The sequence below is a fragment of the Musca domestica genome, unplaced genomic scaffold, assembly GCF_030504385.1.
Source record: "Musca domestica strain aabys unplaced genomic scaffold, Musca_domestica.polishedcontigs.V.1.1 50, whole genome shotgun sequence".
In the NCBI taxonomy this organism is placed as follows: domain Eukaryota; kingdom Metazoa; phylum Arthropoda; class Insecta; order Diptera; family Muscidae; genus Musca; species Musca domestica.
Window position 1 is genome coordinate 2,263,589 of NW_026712347.1, and position 21,598 is coordinate 2,285,186.

Below are 21,598 nucleotides of genomic sequence, written 5' to 3' on the forward strand. Positions count from 1 at the left end.
TGTGTATATAAATACAAACAGCCTGACCGGTGCTACAAAACGTTTGCACCAATTTTCAAAGAAGTTACAACGAAAATGTTCAGCGTTCCTAACCCACCGGATGCTTTGCCGCCGCAAAATTCTCTCAAGAATTTCTTTCTCATTCAGAGAATTTGTTTTTCGGTCATTGGTTTGGATCCAACATCGTTGAAGCGTACTATGTATCGACCGTGGCTAACCTTTATACCGCTGCTGAGTCTTATGGGCCTATTGGGACCCATGGGCGTGTATGCCTTTAATTATTTGAAAATTGATTTGGGTAAGGCTATAACGGCTCTCTCGCCCTTTTGGCAGTCCATGTTGTCGACGATTAAGTTTTTTGTCTTTATGTTGAATCGAAAGAAAATTGTGGGATTGGTGCGTAAGGTGTGGTCATGGACATTGGAAGGTAATGTATGACACAGAGGGGAAGCGGGAGGAAGTTGAGATTTTTTTAAATTTGTTTCTTATAGCCACCGAAGAGGAGCTCAAAATTATTGATGAAGAAATCAAAGGCGATGCCAGGATATCCTTGTTTTATTATTCAATGGTAAATATCACCGGAGTCCTGGCAGCCCTGGCTCCATTGGCCATATCGGCAATTTACACTTTTCATGGTCGTGGTTTTATGGAGACATTGGATGCCCCATTTAAGGCGGAGTAAGTGTTTTTAAGATAGTATTTAATCATTTAACAAGTAAAAAATCAGCTAAGTTCGGCGGAGGAACTTTATATACTCTGCATCATTTGGAAGGAGCTTGAAAATTTAAAAAAAAAACTTCCGGAAACTACCACTTAAGTGAAAACTGTTATATGGAAACTATACGAAGACCAAATTTGAAACAATTCCGCTGAATAAGGTCGCTAAAATCATCAAAATATTGAATATCACGATGTACAGTTATATGGGGGATATACGAAAACGTGAACCTACATACAATTTTTTTTGTCATAGGCTGTAGTACAATACAATTTGTTACAATTCCGGGGAATGATGTCGCACAAACATAAAAATACCGATATTAGCAGGTACCGTCAGATGGGAGCTATACGAAGACGTGGACCTGCATGCAAACGGAATGACAAAGTTAATATTCCCTCCATTAAATGGTAGAGGAGAAGAGAGTTGCATGCTAACTTCGCTTTTTTCGCGTATTTTTTCAAAATCTTAAAACCTATGTGGGGGAGGTACCAGAAGAAATGTTCTGATCTATACCATATTTACAACAGATCTTGTGTAGATGGAAATATTGAGATGTAACAAGTTTGAATGGAATCGAATATTAATTTCGTGTTTTATGAACTTCGTGGATATTTACATTTTTGACCTTTTGTGGGAGAGGTACCAGAAGGAGAAGACCGATATTTTCCATCTTCACAGCAGATCTTGTGTTGGTAGAATTAATGGGATGTGTGAAATATGAAGACAATCGGACTCTTATACAGGATTTTATAAGAGTAATTGTAATTATCCAAAATTCTTTTGAACCTTTGTGGGGAAGATACCGGAAGGAGTGGACCGCTTTTATCCGTTTTCGTACCAGACCTAGCACACGATTCGACATGTTCAAGTAAAATCGGAATATCCTTTTTCTTTCTGTGCAGTAAAATATTTGTTGTTTGAAAATTTCGATCTCTTGTAGAAAGGTAGCAGAAGAAGAGAACCGTTAATTCCCATCTCCGAACTCGATCTAAGTTTGATAATAATATTACGATGTACCAAGTTAGGACCTATTTGGAAACGTCCTTCGAGAGTTATCGTGCGCACCATCTAGACAGACAGACGGACGGACGGATATCGCTAGATCGACTCAAAGAGACCTAGGGTCTAAAACCTTTATTTCGATGAGGCACGTTTTGACCGTATCAAATGATATATACCCTCTGTAGCCATATGGTTGGAGGTATAATAACTTCGAACAGATGTCCTCATAAGTGCTCTCAGGGAACTAGGCTTCTCCATCAGGAATGGAAAACTATAAAAATTAATTTTTGGGTTTTAGTGATACTTTTTATACCCTCCACCATAATATGGAGGGTAGTATGGACCTCGAAATATGCATTAAAATACGATTTAACGAGGACCGACCGTCTGTCTGCCCGTCTGTGTAAATCACTCTAGCTTCCGAACGAATTGAAGTAGGTTGATAAAATTTTACTCAAATATGTGTTTCGTATGCAGGACTTTTGTTATTGAAAGTTGGCTATGCAGGTTCACGTCTTCGTATAGCCCCCATAAAACGGTATCTCCCGATATTCGGTATTTTAATGATTTTAGCGACATTATTCACCGGAAATGTTTCAAATTTGGTATTTGAAGTTCGTAACAGATACTACAGGCTATGACAGAAAATTGTTTCTTTAGGTCCACGTCTTCGTATAGCCCTCATATCACGGTACCTCCCGATATTTGGTATTTTGATAATTTTAGCGACATTGTTTACCGGAATTGATTCAAATTTCGTAATAATAGTTCGCAATGGGTACTACAGCTTATAACTGAAAATTGTCCGTGCAAGTCCACGTCTTCGTATAACCCCCATATAACGGTACCTCCCTATATTCGATGATTTTAGCTACATTATTCACCTTTTTTTTTCAAGTTCCGCATTTTAATATTGTATTGGCTTATAACAAAAATAGGCCCACGTCGTCGTATAGACCCTAATTTAACGGTTACATTCGGTATTTTTAAGATTTTAACTGAATTTTTAACGGATTTAATTTTTTGAAAAATGCCACTTTCGTTCCAAATGGTGGAGGGTATTCAAACAACTTTTTTACTTGTTTCTTCTCTATCAATAAAATACATCAGGAAGCGCTTCTATATACAGGAATCCTTCTTTGGGTCTTCTATATGAAAAAGATTTGTCATTGACCATCCATAGAAAATCTGTCTGTCTATCTGGAAAGATCCTCACCTGTAAAGGAAGTGTTTCCATCTATAGAACAGCTTTAGAAGGACTTATAGAGATCATCTCTGGACTTTGAATTATCTTTTAATTGAAGAAGTTCTTTGGAAGGTCTTATGCCTCTGGGATACTTCTAGGTATTTTACTCCAAAAAATTACTATCCTTTCATTGCACCTTTGAAAGATTAGTATCTATGAGACCTCCAGAAGGTATTGCGCCTACAGAAGTCCTGAGAAAGGATTCCCCAACCTCGGAATATTTGTATCTAAAATTATTAAAATCGCAAGAAAAACGAAGCTTAATTGCTTCTGGGGCCACTTTTGTACTTTTTGAATGAAAAAGTACTTAAAATCAGATCTCCGCAAAACTCGTTCGAATTTGTACAGAAATTGAAACTCACTCAGATTCTAGTGGGAGCAGACAAAAATCGAGCAAACTTAATTTTTCACAGGATTGAGCCTATTTTCCTTGTTTTTGAGTGGAAGCACAGTTCGTTTAAAATCGAGCCGATTTTACTCTTGCCAAGCACTCGTTTGGTTTTTGACATACCGTTGTTGTATTTCTATGTATGTGTATTTTCTTTGTAGAATATCACCCCTTCTTCCATTTACGCTCTTAGATTAAACTATTGCTCTACTTCGAGCGATTCTGTCCTCACTCTAATTTTTCAAACCTGAGTGATTTGGGAGTTCTCCCACACGAAACAAAAGAGTAGAGAGCGCACTCCGTAAAAAAACTACCACTCTTCAAGCAGTTCTGCTCGCGAGTAAGTTTTGCTCCTGAGTAAAAATGAGCAGAACTGTGCTCTGCTTGAGCATTGTATTGAATTTTAAATCCCTGCTCCACACACACACACATACATAACTAGAACCCCTCCAAAATTAGTGATTCTCTGTCTGACCTTTTATGTTTTGGACGGGAACCTTAATAACTGAAATCTTCAAATAAAAATCTGAAGTCATTTCAAGTTCTAAAGATTTTATTCATACCCATTTTTTCTTTCAGATACTTCTACGATATACGAGCTTCATATATGGGATATATTCTTTGCTATACCTGGAATGTTTTGGGCATCCATTACATTCTCAATGGCGCCCTATCCATTGACACCCTCTACTCCTGGATTGTACACAATATTGCAGCACAATTTCGGATTTTAAATTTACGCTATCGCCAGTTGTCGGAGAAAATTATTGCCCACCAGGCGGCGGGAAACCACAATGAAAAGGAATTTCTTAAATCTGTTGTGGAATGTGTCAACTATCATCGACGCATCATTCAAATGTCGGAACGTTTCAGTGAGGTGTATCAGGGTTTGGTTTTCATCAAATTTCTGGTTAGCTGCATGCAATTGGCATGTTTGTCGTTTATAATCCCCTTGGGTGGGGAGTTTGCCGATCAGTCGTTTAATCTGTCGTTTTTGATTGCCGTCACCACGCAGCTGATGTTGTACTGTCATGGTGGGCAGAAAATTCAGGATATGGTGAGTTGCAATTCTTATCTTATTTTTAAATTAATAAAAATTAATGTCTATTTCAGAGCACCTCGGTCAATCTGGCCATCTACGAGTATTTCCATTGGCACGACTTGAGCATTAAATCCCAAAAGCTGCTCATGATAACGATGATCAGGGCCCAGAAACCCTGCGATATAAGAGGCATATTTTTCACAGCAGATCTAAGTCTGTTCGTTTGGGTTCGTATAAGAGCTAAGGATAGATGATTAAACGATAATAATTAATTAACTTTATTTAACGTTTGTAGGTCTATAGAACTGCTGCTTCATTTATGACCATGTTGATGTCAATGCAGGATAAATAAATACAGAACTGCGCACCACATGCACCCTTTTATTCAATTTCTAACAACTGTTTAAAAAATCTCGAATAAACACGATAGACATTCTGGGCTAATAAGTCATCAAACTTTTGAAATTTCAGATTTTGAAAACTTTTTATTGAATTGATTGCTTAGGTCTGGCTTAACTAATTCAATTTATGTAAAATTTATAATTCTTACCAGAAAAAGTGATCATACATTTACCTAGGTTTGACCCAAATACTACAAGTTTTAGATCCAGTCATGGACATCTTTTGGCCTTACGAAATTAAAACCAGTAAGGAAATGTCAAAAGTCGAGCCGGGCCGACTATATGATATCCTACACCACTATGCATATTTAGTAGAGCACCCGTAACAAATGAATTTATTTGAAGTAGAACACATCACCTATCAACCTTTAGCTTTAGAGCAGTTATAGTTTGGCTTCAGAGGGAACTAATATGTGGCAGGCATATTCAATTCTGAATCGATTTTCACTAAATTTAATGGAGTCATTTTAATCTTTTATATCAAATAACATTGCTATAGAGTGCTTAATATCACTTCAAGAAGGATTATATTAAAACAAGTAGAAAGGCTGTAAGTTCGGCCGGGCCGAACTTTGAATACCCTCCACCAATTGGTACAAATTTAACAATTTTCAAAAAAAAAAAAAAAATAAATAAAATCCGTTAAAATTCTGTTAAAATCTTAAAAATACCGAATGTAGACGTATTTTAGGGTCTATACGACGACGTGGACCTGCATAGGCAACTTTTGTTACAAGCTATTACAATATTCAAATGCGAAACTTGAAAAAAATATGTTTATAATGTAGCTAAAATCATCAAAATACCGAATATTGGGAGGTACCATGGTGGTTATAAAACGTGGACCTGCACAGACAGTTTTCTGTCATAGGCTGTAGCGTCCATTACGAACTTCAAATACAAAATTCGAAATAATTCTGGTAGATACTGTCGCTAAAATCATCAAAATACCGAATATCGGGGTTCCGTTATATGGGGGCTATACGAAGACGTAGACCTGCACAGACAATTTTCTGTCATAGGCTGTAGTATTCATTATGAAATTCAAATACCAAATTTGAAAAAAGTTCCGTAAATAATGTCGCTAAAATCATCAAAATACCGAATATCGGTGGGTACACTTATATGGGGGCTATACGATACAATTTTCTGTCATAGGCTGTAGTATCTATTACACACTTCAAATACCAAATTTGAAACAATTCCGGAGGTACCGTTATATGGGGGCTATACGAAGACGTGGACCTACATGGCCTATTTTCAATACCAAAAGTCCTGTAGACATAATACACATTTGAGTAAAATTTTATCAACCTACTTTATTTCGTTCGGATGCTAGAGTGATTTCCACAGACGGACAGACGGATAGACGGACAGACTAATAGACGGACAGACGGACGGACATTGATAAATCGACATAGAATTTCATGCTGATCAAGAATATATATACTTTGTGGGGTCTAAAATGTATATTTCGAGGTGTTACAAACGGAATGACAAACTTAATATAACCTCCATATTATGGTGGAGGATATAAAAATATATCGGAAACGTGCGTCCCGAAATTCACTCCGTTTGGGCTCATATTAGCTATTATTTGCACAATAAACCTGAAATCGGATCATATATATATATATATATATGGGAGCTATATCCAAACCTTAGCCGAACTCGATAGAATTTGGTAAAGGTCATTTTAAGCTCCATAAGATTTCTTGTACCAAATATCATTTTTGTCGAATGCATATTACGAATGTGAGGAACTGAAACAAATATATGGGAGCTATAGCTATATCTGAACTGATTTTTACCAAATTTGATGTACTAGCTTCTAGACTAGAATTCGGGCGGATGTGCAATATTCTGGTCATTTGACCTGATATTGGTCATTTGGTGCACAATTAACCCGAAATCAGTTGAAGATATATATGGAACCTATATCCTAATCTGGACCGATCTTAATAGAATTTGGCGGAGGTATTTCTGGGCTGTATTTCATATCTGATACCAAACATCATTCTGGTGGGGTGCTTATTACGAATATGTGGGACTTAAACACCAAATCGGTGCTTCTAGACTGAATTCGGTTAGATGAACCAAAATTCAGAATTTTTGGACTGATATTGTCTATTTGGTGCACAATTAACCCGAAATCGGTTAATGATATATATGGGAGTTATATCCAAATCTAAACCGATCTTGATCAAATTTGCAGAGGTATTTCTGGGCTGCATCTGATATCTGGTTCCAAATATCATTGTTGTCGAATATAAAACATGTATATGGGATCTATAGCTATATTTTAATTGACTTTCATCAAATTTTATGTACTTGCTACTTGCTTCGGTCATTTGGACTGATATTGGTAATTTCGTGATATTGGCCGAAATCGGTTGAAGATATATATGGAGCTATATCTAAAGTTGAACTGATTCTAACCAATTTCAATCGGATAATAAATGCGACCTCGACTGACGGACGGACAGACAGACTGACATACATAAGTCGACTCATAAAGTGATTCTATGAAGATCCTCAAAAGTAACTATGGGTCTATCTCGCATCCTTCTCCATGTTACAAACGAATACACAAAGACATAATACCCTTACCACTATGTGGTGTAGGGTAAAAATAAATTTCATTAAAAATTCTTTTAAAATTTTAACAAGTAAAAGAAAATTAAGTTCGTCCATGCCAAACTTTTAATACCCTCCACTTTAGGGTAAAGGAAACATTAGAGCCTATATACCAATTTTTAGACGTATTCATGGAAAAATGTGCCAAAAGTCATCAAAATACCGAATATCGGGAAATTCGGCTATATGGGGCTATACAAAAACGTGGACCTATACATACAGTGTTTCGCCAAAAGAGCTAGATCCCATTAAGACCAACAAATACCAATTTCTAGACAAATCCGCGAAGAAATGTGGCAAAAACCATTAAAATACCGAATATCGGGAGGTACCGTTATATGGGGGCTATACCAAATCGGAGACCTATAAATGCAATGTTTCGTCAAAGGAGCTAGAACCCATTATGACCTATAAATACCAATTTTCAGACAAATCTGTGAAAAAATGTTGCAAAATAATCAAAATACCGAATATCGGGAGGTACCTTTATATGGGGGCTATACCAAAGCGTGGACCTATACATGCAATGTCTCGCCACACGAACTAGGACCCGTTATGACCTACAAATAAAAATTTTCAGACAAATCCGTAAAAATTGTGGCATAAATCATCAAAATACCGAATATGGGGAGGTACCGTTATATGGGGACTATACCAAAACGTGGACCTATACATACAATGTTTCGCCACACGAACTAGGACCCATTATGATTTACAAATACCAATTTTCAGAGAAATCCGTGAAAAATGTGGCAATAACCCAATACCGAATATCGGGAGGTGCCGTTATATGGGGGCTATACCCAATCCTGGACCCATACATGCTTTGTTTCGCCACCGGAGCTGGAACCCATTAAGACCAACAAATGCCAATTTTTAGACAAATTCGAGAAAAATTGTGGCATAAATCATCAAAATACCGAATATCGGGAGGTACCGTTACGTGGACCGATATATCTCATTTTCAATACCAACCATCCTAGACACAATACAAATTGCTCTGCTAAATTTTGTGGGCTGTATCGTGATTTCAACAGACAGACGGATATCGTTAAATCGACTTAGAATTTTATGCTAATTATGAATATATATGCTTTATGGAGTCTACGACGAATATTTAAGGATGTTACAAACGGAATGACAAAGTTAATATACCCTCCTCTCCAAGGTGGAGGCTATAAAAATACCGAATATAAAAAGTCGCCATTATATTGGGTTCTATACGAAGACCTGGTCAACAATATTCAAACATGAAACTTAAAGAAAATCCGGTGATTACTGTAGCTAAAATCATTAAAATATCGAATATCGGGAGATACTATCATATGGGTACTGTACCTGCACAGACAATTTTTTGTAACAGGCTTTAGTACCCATTTGGAACTCCAAATGCGAAATTTGAAACAATTCCGGTGTATAATGTCGCTTAAATCATCAAAATACTGAATTTAGGGAGGTACCGTTATATGGAGGCTATACGATATCGTGGACCCATATAGAGAATACTCTTACAGGGGGTAAAGTACCCAAAAGGAACTCCCTGTGTGGATTCCCATTAAAAAATTTGGCTATAATCATCAAAATAATATCGCGGGTACCGTTATATGGTGGCTATACGATATCGTAGACCCATATAGCCTATCTCCGAATTTGACCTGCCTGCAGACAAAAGACTGATCTGAAAAAAGGTTTAGCTTCCTATTTTAATTAGGTCTTACGCTGATCAGAAATATGTATACTTTGTTGGGTCTAAAATTATTATTTCGACGAGTTACAAACAGAAGGACGAATTTAATTGACCCTCCATACTATGTAGGGTATAAAAATGTATATGGGCTTTTTTACTTTCAGACAATGTTGTAGTATATTTCAAAAACAAATCTGTTTAGGAAAATTAAAATCAATTATATTGAAATCGGTACAGATTTGAATATAGCCATAATATATTTTCCCCAGATTTCGTTTATTGATGACCCTAACACGATATGTATGTTCGACTCTAATGAAATTTGCAATATGTGACGGGATTTTGATCAGAAAATAAATTTTTTCAAATTATATTGAAATCGGTTCAGATTTGGATATAGCTCCCATATATATTTTCTCGGCCGATTTCACACATTTGATGCACCAAATTCAATGAAATATGGAAGGTGTGACGGAATTTGGTGTAAAAATAATTTTTTGTCAAATTATATTGAAATCGGTTCAGATTGGGTTATGATTTTATTAAGGCTAACAGTAAAAAAAATACAAAACAAATTAATTGGGGATACGATTATTACGGGGAAATATGTTGCTACCTCGAATTCTCTGATTGCTAGAAAAATGCGACTCAACTTCTAAAGATTTCCGTTTCCACAGACACACAGGGTTCAGCAAGTCAATTATATATGTGTACCTACCTGCACACGTATATCCCAACTTTCCACTAGATCTAATAAAAGAAAGTTCTAATGTTCAACTTTCTTCAATTCATTTTTTTAACATTTGGGGAAGGTACCAGAAGCAAATATTGTCCATTATCGTCATTTTCACATTTACTCTAACATAGAAAAAAATATTTGGGTGTGCAAAAATTTGAAGAAAATTGCATTTTTTTAGATAGTGAAAATGTTGTGTTGGCTAATATTCTTTGCTTGGTAATATGGTAAGTATGTAATATTTGGAACAGCCCTTGATGCTATTTAAAATGGTTATTTCCTTAATTCCAAAAGAATTTAAAATTTCAAAGAAATCAATATTTCTTCTATTTCAATACAATTATTGTTCCTGACATGTTGTGAAAAGAGTGCATTATTCAAAATTTAAAAAAAAGAAACAGTTCAGAAATTTAATGACAGTGTCACTGAATGCCGGAAGTCGTCATAAATCAATCAAAATGCAAACCTGCAATTTTATCAAGTGTCCAAACGTACCCTTTAATTTCCAATTAGCGACGTTGAGGCAAATAAGAGGAAATAAGTTATATAAACGCAAAACACTATCTTGGAGGAACAGGATTTAACAGGATATCAAGGAAGTTATTTCAAAAATGTTTAACGTTCCGAAGGCACCGGATGCCCTGCAGCCGCAAACGTCGATAAAGAAATTTTTTCTAATACAAAAAATTAGCTTTGCAGCCGTTGGTCTGGATCCCACTTCGATAAGGAGAACAATTTTCCGACCATGGCTAACGTTCATACCTTTGGTGAGCATTATTGCGGTACTGGGACCCATGGGCATTTATGCCTTTAATTATTTGAAAATCGATTTGGGTAAGGCGGTTTCGGCTCTTTCGCCATTTTGGCAAGCCCTCCTGTCGATTGTGAAATTTTTCGTCTTCATGTTGAATCGCAAGAAAATTGTGGGCTTGGTGCGCAAGGTTTGGCTGTGGACATTGGAAGGTAGGGAAGATATTTGAGGGTACTTTTTTATTTGAATTTGATATTTTTTGAATGAAGCCAATGAAGAGGAACTGAAAATTATTGCTGAGGAAAATAGAGGCGATGCAAAGGTGTGTACATTTTATTATTCAATGGTAAATATCACTGGGGTCCTGGCCACACTGGCGCCAGTGGCTGTGGCTGCAATTTATGCCTGGCAGGGTCATGATTTTTGGGAATCACTGGATGCCCCTTTCAAGGCGGAGTGAGTAGATATTGGAAAAAAATAATAAAATTCAAGAGCCCTTCCAATATTTTTATAATTCTGTAGATACTTCATCGATATAAAAGCATCAATTGTGATATATGCCGCTTGCTTCACATGGAATTTCATCGGTATCTATTACATTGTCAATGGTTCGCTGTCCATTGACACCCTTTATTCCTGGATTGTCTCGAATATTTCGGCCCAGTTTCGTATCTTGAATTTACATTATCACCAATTGTCGCAGAACATTATTGCCCACAAGGCCATGGGCAATCACAACGAAGAGAAGTTCCTAAAATCGATCATCGATTGTGTAAAATATCATCGTCGCATCATTCAAATGTCGGAACGTTTCAGTGAAGTCTACAAAGTTTTGGTTTTCTTCAAATTTTTGGTTAGCTGTCTGCAGTTGGCATGCCTGTCATTCATCATCCCGCTGGGTGGAGAGATTGCCGATCAATTGTTTAATCTGTCGTTTTTGATGGCTGTTACCACTCAATTGATGCTGTATTGTCATGGAGGGCAGAAAATTCAGGATATGGTGAGCGGGAGTTAGATTTTGAATTTAAAATTAATTTCAATAATTGATTTATCGTTGCAGACCATTTCTGTTAACTGGGCCATCTACGAAAGTTTCCATTGGCATGATTTGAGTATTAAATCCCAAAAATTACTTTTGTTAACCATGATCCGGGCCCAGAAACCTTGTGAAATAAGGGGTATATTCTTTAAAACTGATCTAAGTTTGTTTGTATGGGTTCGTATGGGGCTATCATTTTGGGAAGACTGTAACTAATTAATTCCATATTTTATTGTTTCCCTCTAGGTTTACAGAACCGCTGGCTCCTTTATGACCATGCTGATGTCAATGGAGGATAAATAATCCTGATTTTACAAGCAGTTGAAATTATTATCTCACACTTATTAGCAAATTAGACATTTTGATGGACCCAAAAATAGGTTTTATTTAAAAACTTTTTGGATTGGAAATATAGCAGTGTTTTAGAAGACAAGCTAAAATTGTTGTATCTTTTAATTAAATACTAATGTTACTCCCTAATACCAGTACAACCCAATTTACTAGATCCATTCAATACAGGCAAATAAGTCTAGTCGCCTTTTAGGACAAATAGGAAATTTACTTTCGTGAAGAATTGAAAATTTGTCATAAGCCATTACAATATTCAAATGCGAAACTTGAAAAAAAATTCCGTTATATGGGGGCTATACCAAAACGTGGACCTGCACATACAATTTTCTGTCATAGGCTGAAGTATCCATTACAAACTTCAAATACCAAATTTGAAACAATTCCGGTGAATAATGTTGTAAAAATCCTCAAAATACCGAATATCGGGAGGTACCGTTATATGGGGGCTATACGAAGATGTTGACCTACACAGACAATTTTCTGTCATAGGCTGTAGTACCCATTGGGACCTTCAAATATGAGATTTAAAATAATTCCTTTGAATAATATCGCTATTTCGAATTAATATACCGCAAAGTGGAGGTACCGTTATAAGTGGAGCATACGAAGGCGCGGACCTGCATAAAAAATTTTCTGTCATTTTTGAATTATCCATTGCGAACTTCAAATACGAAAGTTGAAATAATTCCTGTGAATAACGTCGCTAAAATCATCAAAATACCGAACATCGGGAGGTAAAAAATCTGCAACAAAAACAAACGCCATAATTTTTACTTTCTTTTTTTTTTATTTTTATTGAATTAAAGCAAAAAATGTCGGAAATAGCATCAAATTTTAGAATAAGTTTAGATTTGTTCGAATTGGTCACCTTTGGCACGAATTATGGCCATTAAATGGCAATGAAACTGTCACACGCTGCCCGAATGTTGATCTGCGGTATTTTGGCCCATACCTGGCGAAGCGCATGCTTGAGGTGATCGACACTTCGGTATTGTTTAGTACCAACCTTGCTTTGCAAAATACCCCAGACGCAATAGTCCAACAGATTGGTATGCGGAGAATTTGGGGGCCATTGTGCGCTGAAACTGAAGCGAGGAACCTCGTTTTGTAACCATTCTTGGGTGGCGCGTGGTGAGGGCGATGGTGCTGAGTCCTTTTGGAATGTCCAAGGTCTGTGGCCAAAATGTTTGCGTGCCCAAGGCTTTAATACAACCTCCAGAATATTTTCGCGATAATATTCGGCATTTATTCTGATGCCAAGGTCGATTAATACGAGTGGAGAGCGACCATTGGCTGTTATGGCGGCCCTCACCATTACCAAGGCCGGCGCTTGTGTTCTGGTGGCCAACCGAAGGTGCACATTTTCAGCTGACCTCTTTGCCAAGTAAACACGATCATTTTGTTTGTTTACAAACTGGACAAGCTGGACAACGAATGTTTTCATCGGAGAAAACCAAATTATCCAGTTAACCACTTTCGGTCAAGCGAAGCAACTCTTTAGCTCTTTTGAGTCTATTTTCTTTCAGTTGCGGTGTAGGTTCTTGCACTTTTTTGAATTTCAATGGCTTTACCCCGAGTTAATTTTTAAATATTTGCCGAATGGAATATTATGATATGTCCAGCTCACGAGCCATTTTTCGGCCACTGCTAAGCGGGTTTCGATCAAGGCGCTTTTTTACTTTTCGAATCATTTCTGCTGATGTAGCTGTTTTCTTCCGTCCACTTCCTTGACGTCGGGCTACGCTACCAGTATCACGGTAACGAGTGATCGTACGAGACACAAAAGATTTATTCACATTTAAATGCTGGAGTGCTCTAACCATAGCCATTTGTGGTTTTCCAGCCAAATATAAAGAGAATAACTTTTTTCTGAAAAATGCTCACCAAAATGCTTTTGTACGCTTGTAAACAATATAATGGGCTGTCACTGGAATAATTTTAACAGTTGTCGGACGAGTGGCTTTGAAATGACAGTTGTCTAAATTGGTTGCAGTTTCTTCATCTCACCCTGTATATCTGCTCACCGTTTGATAGTTTTCAGTTTTTTTGTTGTCAGTTAGTATTATGGCATTGCAGAGAATGGGAAATGTCTGTTTCAAATATCAAAAGTTTACAGCCGAAAGTTCACCCTGACGCGGAAAAAACTATTTCTAATTTTTGTAAACTAAACTATTTTTAAACTTAAATATTTTTGTTAAATTTTAAATGGCGCTAGACTAAATTTTTTAAATTTTAGTTGGCTTATTTTGTTTTTAAATTGATTCAAATTGTTAGTGTTCGCAGTTAGTTTGTAGTGCAAAGCAATAAATTAGAGGTGACACATCAATGAAACGGCAGACGTGCGTTACTAGTATAAACGAAATTTAGTTAAATCGGGACCAAGTTTTATGGAAAAATAAAAGATAATAGAAAGTATACGGAGGGTATATTCTGTTAATTAAAAAAATAATAATAAGTTGATATAATTTTATACCGCAAGTCAACAGAAATACACATAAAAATTTAAATTACTAAGAGTAATATTCTCAGCTAACAAATCCTGAGAAAACTATAACAAGAAAATGCTCAAACCGCCCATTGCACCGGATTCACTCCCGTCCCAAACATCAATAAAGAATTTTGTTTTCATTCAAAGAATCTGTTTTTGGGCTATTGGTTTGGATCCAACATCGATAAAGCGGACAATCTATAGGCCATGGTTAACCGTTATACCCTTGCTTGCAATGATTGGTCTGTTAGGACCAATGACCGCATATGCTTTTAATAATTTGAAAATGGATTTGGGCAAAGCCATATCGGCGCTATCTCCGTTTTGGCAGGCCATATTATCGATAGTGAAATTTTTCTTCTTCATAGTTAATAGAAAGAAAATTTTGCAATTGTTGCGTGATGTTTGGTTGTGGACATTGGAAGGTAGGAAGATTGAAAAAAAAAAAAATAAATAAAAATTTAATTTTGGGAAATCTATTTTAAAAAACAGCCACCGCAGAAGAGCTTGAAATTATTGCCGAAGAAAATAAAAACGATGCAAAGATATGTGGATTTTATTTCTCTATGGTCAATATATCTGGTGTCTTGGCACATCTGGCCCCTTTGGCAGTTGCATCTGTTTATGCTTGGCAAGGAAATGGTTTTTTGAACTCATTGGATGCTCCCTTAAAGGCTGAGTGAGTAATTTTATAAGTTTTATCTTTCAAAAAAATCCAGTTTAAATTTTAAATCTCAGCAAAAGTTTGGGCTCCACATGTAAGCCAAATAAGCTATTATTTATGTACATCCTACCTTTTGTATTACCAGTAGGTTGAATACAATTGGTCATAGCGTAAAATATGGCAAAGAAAAGAACTTATACTCCTCATTACCAGAGAGAGAGAGAGAGAGAGAGAGAGAGAGAGAGAGAGAGAGAAACGATGGTACAGAGTGTACGAAAATCCCAAAAGTTGCGAGTCTAAAAAAACTCATTACCAAATAATGGGTATATTATGTTTATTTTGGAAGCAGTAACTACTTTCCAAACATCATGCTAACTTTATTCAATACGAGCATGTCATAAGAAGTAAGTACTTGCCAAGCTGCCAATAATAACCAACCACGAAAAGTCCACCTTAAAAGTTTAGATTAGTTCCAACAGATCATGTTATACCTTTTTAGTGCTCAAAATCCACCATTTGTTCAGTTTAATTTTTATACCCTCCACCATACAAATATGGAGGGTATATTAAGTTCGTCATTCCGTTCGTAACTCATTGAAATAATAAATTTAGATATAACAAAGTATATATATTCTTGATCGGCATAAAATTCTAAGACGATTTATCCGTCCGTCCATCTGTTGTAATCACTCTAGAGTTAAAACGAATAAAGATTAGAAGATAAATTTTGTACAGATCAGTCTTTTGTCTGCAGGCAGGTCAAGTTCGAAAATGGGCTATATCGTTTCACGATATCGTATAGCCCCCTATATTCGGCATTTTGATGATTGTAGACAAATTTTTAATGAAATTGTCTGAAAACCCACAAAATGATTTCTTTCTGTGTACTTTACCCCCCAAAAAAGAATTTTCTACATACAGGGTGGGACGAAAAAACTGCAACCAACTTAGACTGCTGTCATTTCTAAGCCACTCCAGCACGTAAATGTGAATAAATCTTTTGTGTCTCGTACCATCGCTCGTTACTGTGATACTGGTAGCATATCCCGACGTCAAGGAAGTGGACAAAAAAAAAACAGCAACGTCATTAGGAATGGTTCGAAAAGTATAGAAGTGGTTCGAAAAGTAGAGAAGTGACACGCGTCGCAGTTGCCGAAAAATGGCTCGTGAGCTGAACATATCGCAATATTCCATTCGGCAAATATTGAAAAATGAGCTCGGGGTAAAGCCATTGTAATTCCAAAATGTGCAAGAACTTACACCACAACAGAAAGAAAATAGACTCAAAAGAGCTAAAGTTGCTTCGCTTGGCCGAAAGTGGTGAACTGCCGAATTTGGTTTTCTCCGATGAGAAAACATTCGTTGTCCAGCAGTTCGTAAACAAACAACATGATAGTGTTTACTTGCCAAAGAGGTCAGCTGAAAATGTGCACCTTCGGATGGCCATCAGAACTGAAGCGCCGGCCATGGTGATGGTGTGGGCGCCATAACAGCCGATGGTCGCTCTCCACAAGAAAAGCAAGGTTGGCACTAAAAAATACCAAAGTGTCGATCACCTCAAGCAAGGAATGGGCCAAAATACCTAGTGACGGTTTCGTTGGCCGTTTGAAGGCCACAATTCGTGCCAAAGGTGACCATTGGAACAAATCTAAACCTATTCAACAATTTTTGTGATATTTCCAACATTTTTGCTTTCATTTAATAAAATTTAAAAAAAAATGTAAAAACTATGGCTTTTAACTTTGTTGTAGGCTTTTTATCTCACCCTGTACATCAAACTTAATATCCAACCTTGAATCTCATACCAAAAGTTCAAGTTTTTATATCAGTTCACATAATACCAAATAAACCCTATTCAGCACTCTATCAGTGAATCTTATTTCAAATTTCCAGCTCATTCCGTTTGTCCAATACAACGTATTCCAATTTAGCACATTTTAGTTTTTTTTGTAACTTTTAGTACGAATTTCCAAAAGGTCTGTCGCCGTTGCTCCTTACTTGGTAAGTGAGTAAAGCAAGTTATTTTGCTTCGTACATTTTATTAGTTTTTGTTAGGAAACACACTATTTCGTAATTCCCATTCTGGGTTGGGAAAGTATATACATTTTCTGAACTGCATTTTAACAAAAGAAATGTTCTATATGATTTTCTTCAGATATTTCTTTAATATTCGACAATCATATATAACCTACATCGTTTGCTATCTGTGGAACGTTATTAGCATCTATTTCATTATCTACGGTTCATTGTTCATTGATACCCTCTATTCCTGGTTGGTGCACAACATTTCGGCCCAATTTCGCATCTTAAGTCTACGTTATCGCAAGCTATCTCTAATGATGGTCACTCACAAATCTTCAGAAATTCAAAACGATGAGATTTTTATGAAATCCATTGTCGAATGCATTCAATATCATCTGCGAATTTTGGAAATTTCGAAACGCTTTAGTGAAGCCTATCAGCACCTAGTGCTCATCAAATTTTTGATAAGTTGCCTACAACTGGCGTGTCTTTCATTTATAATTCCCCTGGGCGGAGAAATGGCCGATCAATTATTTAATCTATCCTTTTTGGTGGCGGCAACCACGCAGCTGATATTGTACTGTCATGGTGGACAGAAAATCAAAGATATGGTAAGGTTGAAGGATCTAAATAATATACATATATTTTAATAATAGAATTCACTTGTTTTCAGAGCACTTCCGTAAATTGGACCATCTATGAATCGTTCCATTGGCACAACTTGAGCGTAAAGTCCCAAAAGTTGTTACTATTTGTCATGATGAGAACTCGTAAACCTTGTGAAATAAATTGCATATTTTTTAGAGCCAACTTAAATTTGTTTGTATGGGTGAGTATGGAAAAGTATGGTAAAGAGTAGTATTTCTTATTTTTGTGTATTGAATATTTGTAGGTGTATAGAACCGCCGCTTCATTTGTAGCAATGTTGATGTCACTGCAAAATAAAATATAATAATTTTTTCTTACATCAAAATATGTTTTTTTCTTATTCCGCAATTCCTTACTTTCGAGAAAAAGTTATCGAAGATCGAAAAAATAAAATCCTTAAAAAATTCTGTTAAATTTTAAAAATACAGAATATTGCCGTTATATTGGGGTCTATACGACGTGGACATATACATAGGCATTGTTTGCCATAAGACATTACCATATTCAAATTCGAAACTTGAAATAAACGGTAAATAATGTAGCTAAAATCATCAAAATATCGTATATAGGGAGGTACCATTACATCGGAGCTGTGCGAAGACCTGGACCAGCATAGACAATTTTCTGTCACAGGCTATAGCATCCATTCCTAACGTCAAATACGATATCTCAAACAATTTCGGTGGGTATTGTACATAAACTCGTCAAAATACCGAATGTTGGGAGGTACCTTTGTATGGGGGCTATACGAAGACGTAAACCTGCACAGACAATTTTCTGTCATAGGCTGTAGCATCCATTACGAATCTCAAATACCAAATTTGAAACAATTTCGGTGTATAATGTCGCTAATATCATCAAAATACCGAATATAGGGAGGTACCGTTATATGGGGGTTATACGAAGACGTGGACCTGCCCAGATAATTTTCTGTCATAGGCTGTAGTATCCATTTCGAACTTCAAATACCAAAGTTGAAACAATTCCGGTGAATAATCTAAAATCATCAAAATACCGAATATCGGGAGGTACCGTTATATGGGGGCTATATGAAAATGTGGACCTACATGGTCCAGATACCGTGATTACAACAGACAGACGGACATCGCTAAGTCGACTTAGATCGTCAAATAATCGTCAAATGGAAAGGAACCCACAGGGGAATGTGCTTAAAATACACATAAATGCGTGTATTTTTCTATCACAATTCTCTAAATCTGCATAGATTCATCTTAAATATTCGAGTACATACTCACTCAGCGCAATATAGGACATTCATCGGTTCTAAAAAAATTCTGCCAATTAAAATACATTTTCAAAAGCAAAACCAAAATAATAACAAGGACGAAGATCTCTCACCAAATTAAGATTAAAAATTTCTACAATCCATGGAGAATGCTTCGGGGCAAATTTGGTTAATTCAGATAATTTTAGATGTTTAAATGTAATTTGTCAGACTCAATTCTGTGCTCGAAATTTTTTTTTGAATATGTTAAAAATTATTTTACGGAATTGTTTTTTTTTTTTTTTTTTTTTTTTTTGATTTTTCAACAATATGTAAAGCAACGATTGCTTGGTTTCGAATAATTCCTTCATTCAATTTTATGCCAATAAAATTTTAAAAGTTATCGAGCATTTTTTGGCAATGCTGTATAGAATAGCACAGCAGTTATAACTTAACTTATTCGAAATGCACTAAAAGTGATGATAGGGAAATGAGTTGGCATTTACTTTGGCCTTGAGTTGAGTTGGCATTTACGTAGCCTTAACCAATAATTTAGATATTATATAACATTTAAATATGTTTAAATATGTATATGTATTTAATCACTGGCCTGGATATAGATTGTTATGACATCAACAACTACAACTATGTAATTGAATGGAAGTTAAACTCGGCCGAGTCGAAAGTTTGTTATCCTCTACCATGAGGAAATGAAAAAAAAAAATGTAGAATCTATGTTCGAATGCTGTCTCCAATTTTTAGATTTTTACAATTATAGATGCCAATATGACTAAAAAATGCTTTTGAATCCCCCGAAAGTTTCGATTATCTGTTTGCAAAATGGATTTATATTGCTTTGTGTTACAATGTCAAATAGCCCTTGAGAAGTAATTTTAAGCAACTTACTGGCCTAAGTTTATTATAAATATTTCCACCGATCAAGTCAATATTTATCGGGTACATGATTCGTTTTATAAGAGATATATGAATGATTTTTGATGTTGATGTACCATAAAGAATGGACCTATATACTCCATTTCCATTGTCCAATGATTCGTCAGCGAATAGTCCACATTTAAATTGTAGATTCGTTCCAACAGTTCGTGTTAGAACCTTTAAGTACTCAATGCAGAACTTTTTCAGTTTAATTAATTTTTATACCCTCCACCTTGGAAAGGAGGGTATATTAACTTTATCATTCCGTTTGTAACATCCCTAAATATTCGCCGTTGACACCATAAAATATATATATTCATAATCAGCATAAAATTCTAAGTCGATTTAACGATGTCCGTCTATCTGTTGAAATCACGATACAGCTCACATTATTTGACGTAGAGCGTCAAAATTTAGCAGAACAATTTGTATTGTGTCTAGGATGGTTGGTATTTGGTATAGTCCCCATTAATGGTACCTCCCAATATTCGGTATTTTAATGATTTTTGCCACATTTTCGCACGGATTTATCTAAAAATTGGTATTTGTTGTAAATAAGTGGTTCTAGCTCCGGTTGGCGGAACATTGCATGTATAGGTCCACTTTTTGGTATAGTCCCCATATAGCGGTACCTCCCGATATTCGTATTTTGATGATTTTTGCCACATTTTTCACTGATTTGTCTGAAAATTGCTAATAGTAGGTCATAATGGGTCCTAGTTCGTGTGGCGAAACATTGCATGTAAAGGTCCACGCTTTGGTATAGCCCCCATATAATGGTACCTCCCGATATTCGGTATTTTGATGGGTTTGTCACATTTTTTTTACGGATTTGTCTAAAAATTGGTATTTGTGGATCACAATGGGTTCCAGCTACGGTTGTCGGAACATTGCATGTAAAGGTCCACAGTTTGGTATAGTCCCCATATAACGGTACCTCCCGATATTCGGTATTTTGATGGGTTTGTCACATTTTTTCACGGATTTTTCTTGGTATTGGTATTTGTAGGTCATTATGACCCTAGAAACCAACTGTGACCTAATATCAAATTTCAGAATATCAAAATAAAGTTTTAAATAATTTTACATTTATTTAAAGTTTTTTAAGAGGTAGCAGAAGAAGTTGGTTGAAGTTCAAGATAAAATATTCACACCTTTGGTTGGGAGGTACCAGAAGAAGTGGACCGATATACCGTATATTCACAACAGTTTTTTTTATAAAAATATTGGGACGTGTGACATTTGAAGAGTAATCATAAGTTTGGCTTTTGTGTGGAGTGTCTGAAGGAGTCGTCCGATATCTACCATCTTCACATCAGATCATGCGTTTGTAGAAATATTGGAATGAGTGAAGTTTAGATTGAATCAGATGCTTTTTTCGCATTTTATGAGAGGTATAATTATTCAACATTTTTTTCCCGTTGTGAGGAAGGTACCAGAAGGAGTTGACCGATATATCTCATTTTTACGCCTGATCTTTTGTTGGTAAAAATATTAAGATGTTTGAAAGCAATCGCACTCTCATTTCAGATTTTATAAAAGTTAAAATTATTAAAAAATTTGACTCTTTATGGGGAAGGTACTTGTTGGAGTTGCCCGATATTGTCCATTTTC

At 36.0% G+C, this 21,598-nt stretch overlaps 4 protein-coding genes across 7 annotated transcripts in view; 3 read left to right on the plus strand and 1 right to left on the minus strand.

Annotated features, from left to right (window-relative positions):
* LOC101898544 (uncharacterized) overlaps positions 1 to 19,326 on the minus strand; it is an 85,898-nt gene extending 66,572 nt beyond the window's left edge. For 2 of the 4 annotated variants that reach the window (XM_059128412.1, XM_059128411.1), the window contains exons 1-2: positions 19,183 to 19,326; positions 19,080 to 19,107 (exon numbers count right to left, since the gene is read on the minus strand). The gene's annotated coding sequence lies outside the window, so the exon portion shown is untranslated. The remainder of the gene's footprint in view (positions 1 to 19,079; positions 19,108 to 19,182) is intronic. The other 2 variants (XM_059128414.1, XM_059128413.1) reach the window with 1 other exon arrangement.
* Positions 13 to 4,869, plus strand: LOC101898717 (odorant receptor 45a-like). The gene is made up of 5 exons (XM_005184386.3): positions 13 to 427; positions 492 to 678; positions 3,937 to 4,414; positions 4,471 to 4,626; positions 4,695 to 4,869. The coding sequence occupies exons 1-5, from the start codon at positions 76 to 78 to the stop codon at positions 4,749 to 4,751; spliced, it is 1,230 nt and encodes a 409-aa protein (XP_005184443.1). The 5' UTR covers positions 13 to 75; the 3' UTR covers positions 4,752 to 4,869.
* LOC101888798 (odorant receptor 45a-like) lies at positions 10,431 to 12,007 on the plus strand. Its single transcript, XM_005191828.2, has 5 exons — positions 10,431 to 10,823; positions 10,881 to 11,067; positions 11,134 to 11,611; positions 11,672 to 11,827; positions 11,897 to 12,007. The coding sequence occupies exons 1-5, from the start codon at positions 10,472 to 10,474 to the stop codon at positions 11,951 to 11,953; spliced, it is 1,230 nt and encodes a 409-aa protein (XP_005191885.2). The 5' UTR covers positions 10,431 to 10,471; the 3' UTR covers positions 11,954 to 12,007.
* On the plus strand, positions 14,746 to 18,036 carry LOC101891847 (odorant receptor 45a-like). Its single transcript, XM_005191542.2, has 4 exons — positions 14,746 to 14,914; positions 14,982 to 15,168; positions 17,309 to 17,786; positions 17,849 to 18,036. The coding sequence occupies exons 1-4, from the start codon at positions 14,746 to 14,748 to the stop codon at positions 18,032 to 18,034; spliced, it is 1,020 nt and encodes a 339-aa protein (XP_005191599.2). The 3' UTR covers positions 18,035 to 18,036.
* Positions 19,327 to 21,598: the final 2,272 nt, after the last annotated feature.

Bases quoted from the DNA above. Each gene is read 5' to 3' on its own strand.
- LOC101891847 (XM_005191542.2), top strand. From the start codon at position 14,746: ATGACCGCATATGCTTTTAATAATTTGAAAATGGATTTGGGCAAAGCC. The intron at 15,169-17,308 runs GTGAGTAATTTT...GATTTTCTTCAG, and splicing joins GATGCTCCCTTAAAGGCTGA to ATATTTCTTTAATATTCGAC. The intron at 17,787-17,848 runs GTAAGGTTGAAG...ACTTGTTTTCAG, and splicing joins GACAGAAAATCAAAGATATG to AGCACTTCCGTAAATTGGAC.
- LOC101898717 (XM_005184386.3), top strand. From the start codon at position 76: ATGTTCAGCGTTCCTAACCCACCGGATGCTTTGCCGCCGCAAAATTCT. The intron at 428-491 runs GTAATGTATGAC...TGTTTCTTATAG, and splicing joins GTGGTCATGGACATTGGAAG to CCACCGAAGAGGAGCTCAAA. The intron at 4,415-4,470 runs GTGAGTTGCAAT...TGTCTATTTCAG, and splicing joins GGCAGAAAATTCAGGATATG to AGCACCTCGGTCAATCTGGC.
- LOC101888798 (XM_005191828.2), top strand. From the start codon at position 10,472: ATGTTTAACGTTCCGAAGGCACCGGATGCCCTGCAGCCGCAAACGTCG. The intron at 10,824-10,880 runs GTAGGGAAGATA...TTTTGAATGAAG, and splicing joins TTGGCTGTGGACATTGGAAG to CCAATGAAGAGGAACTGAAA. The intron at 11,612-11,671 runs GTGAGCGGGAGT...TTATCGTTGCAG, and splicing joins GGCAGAAAATTCAGGATATG to ACCATTTCTGTTAACTGGGC.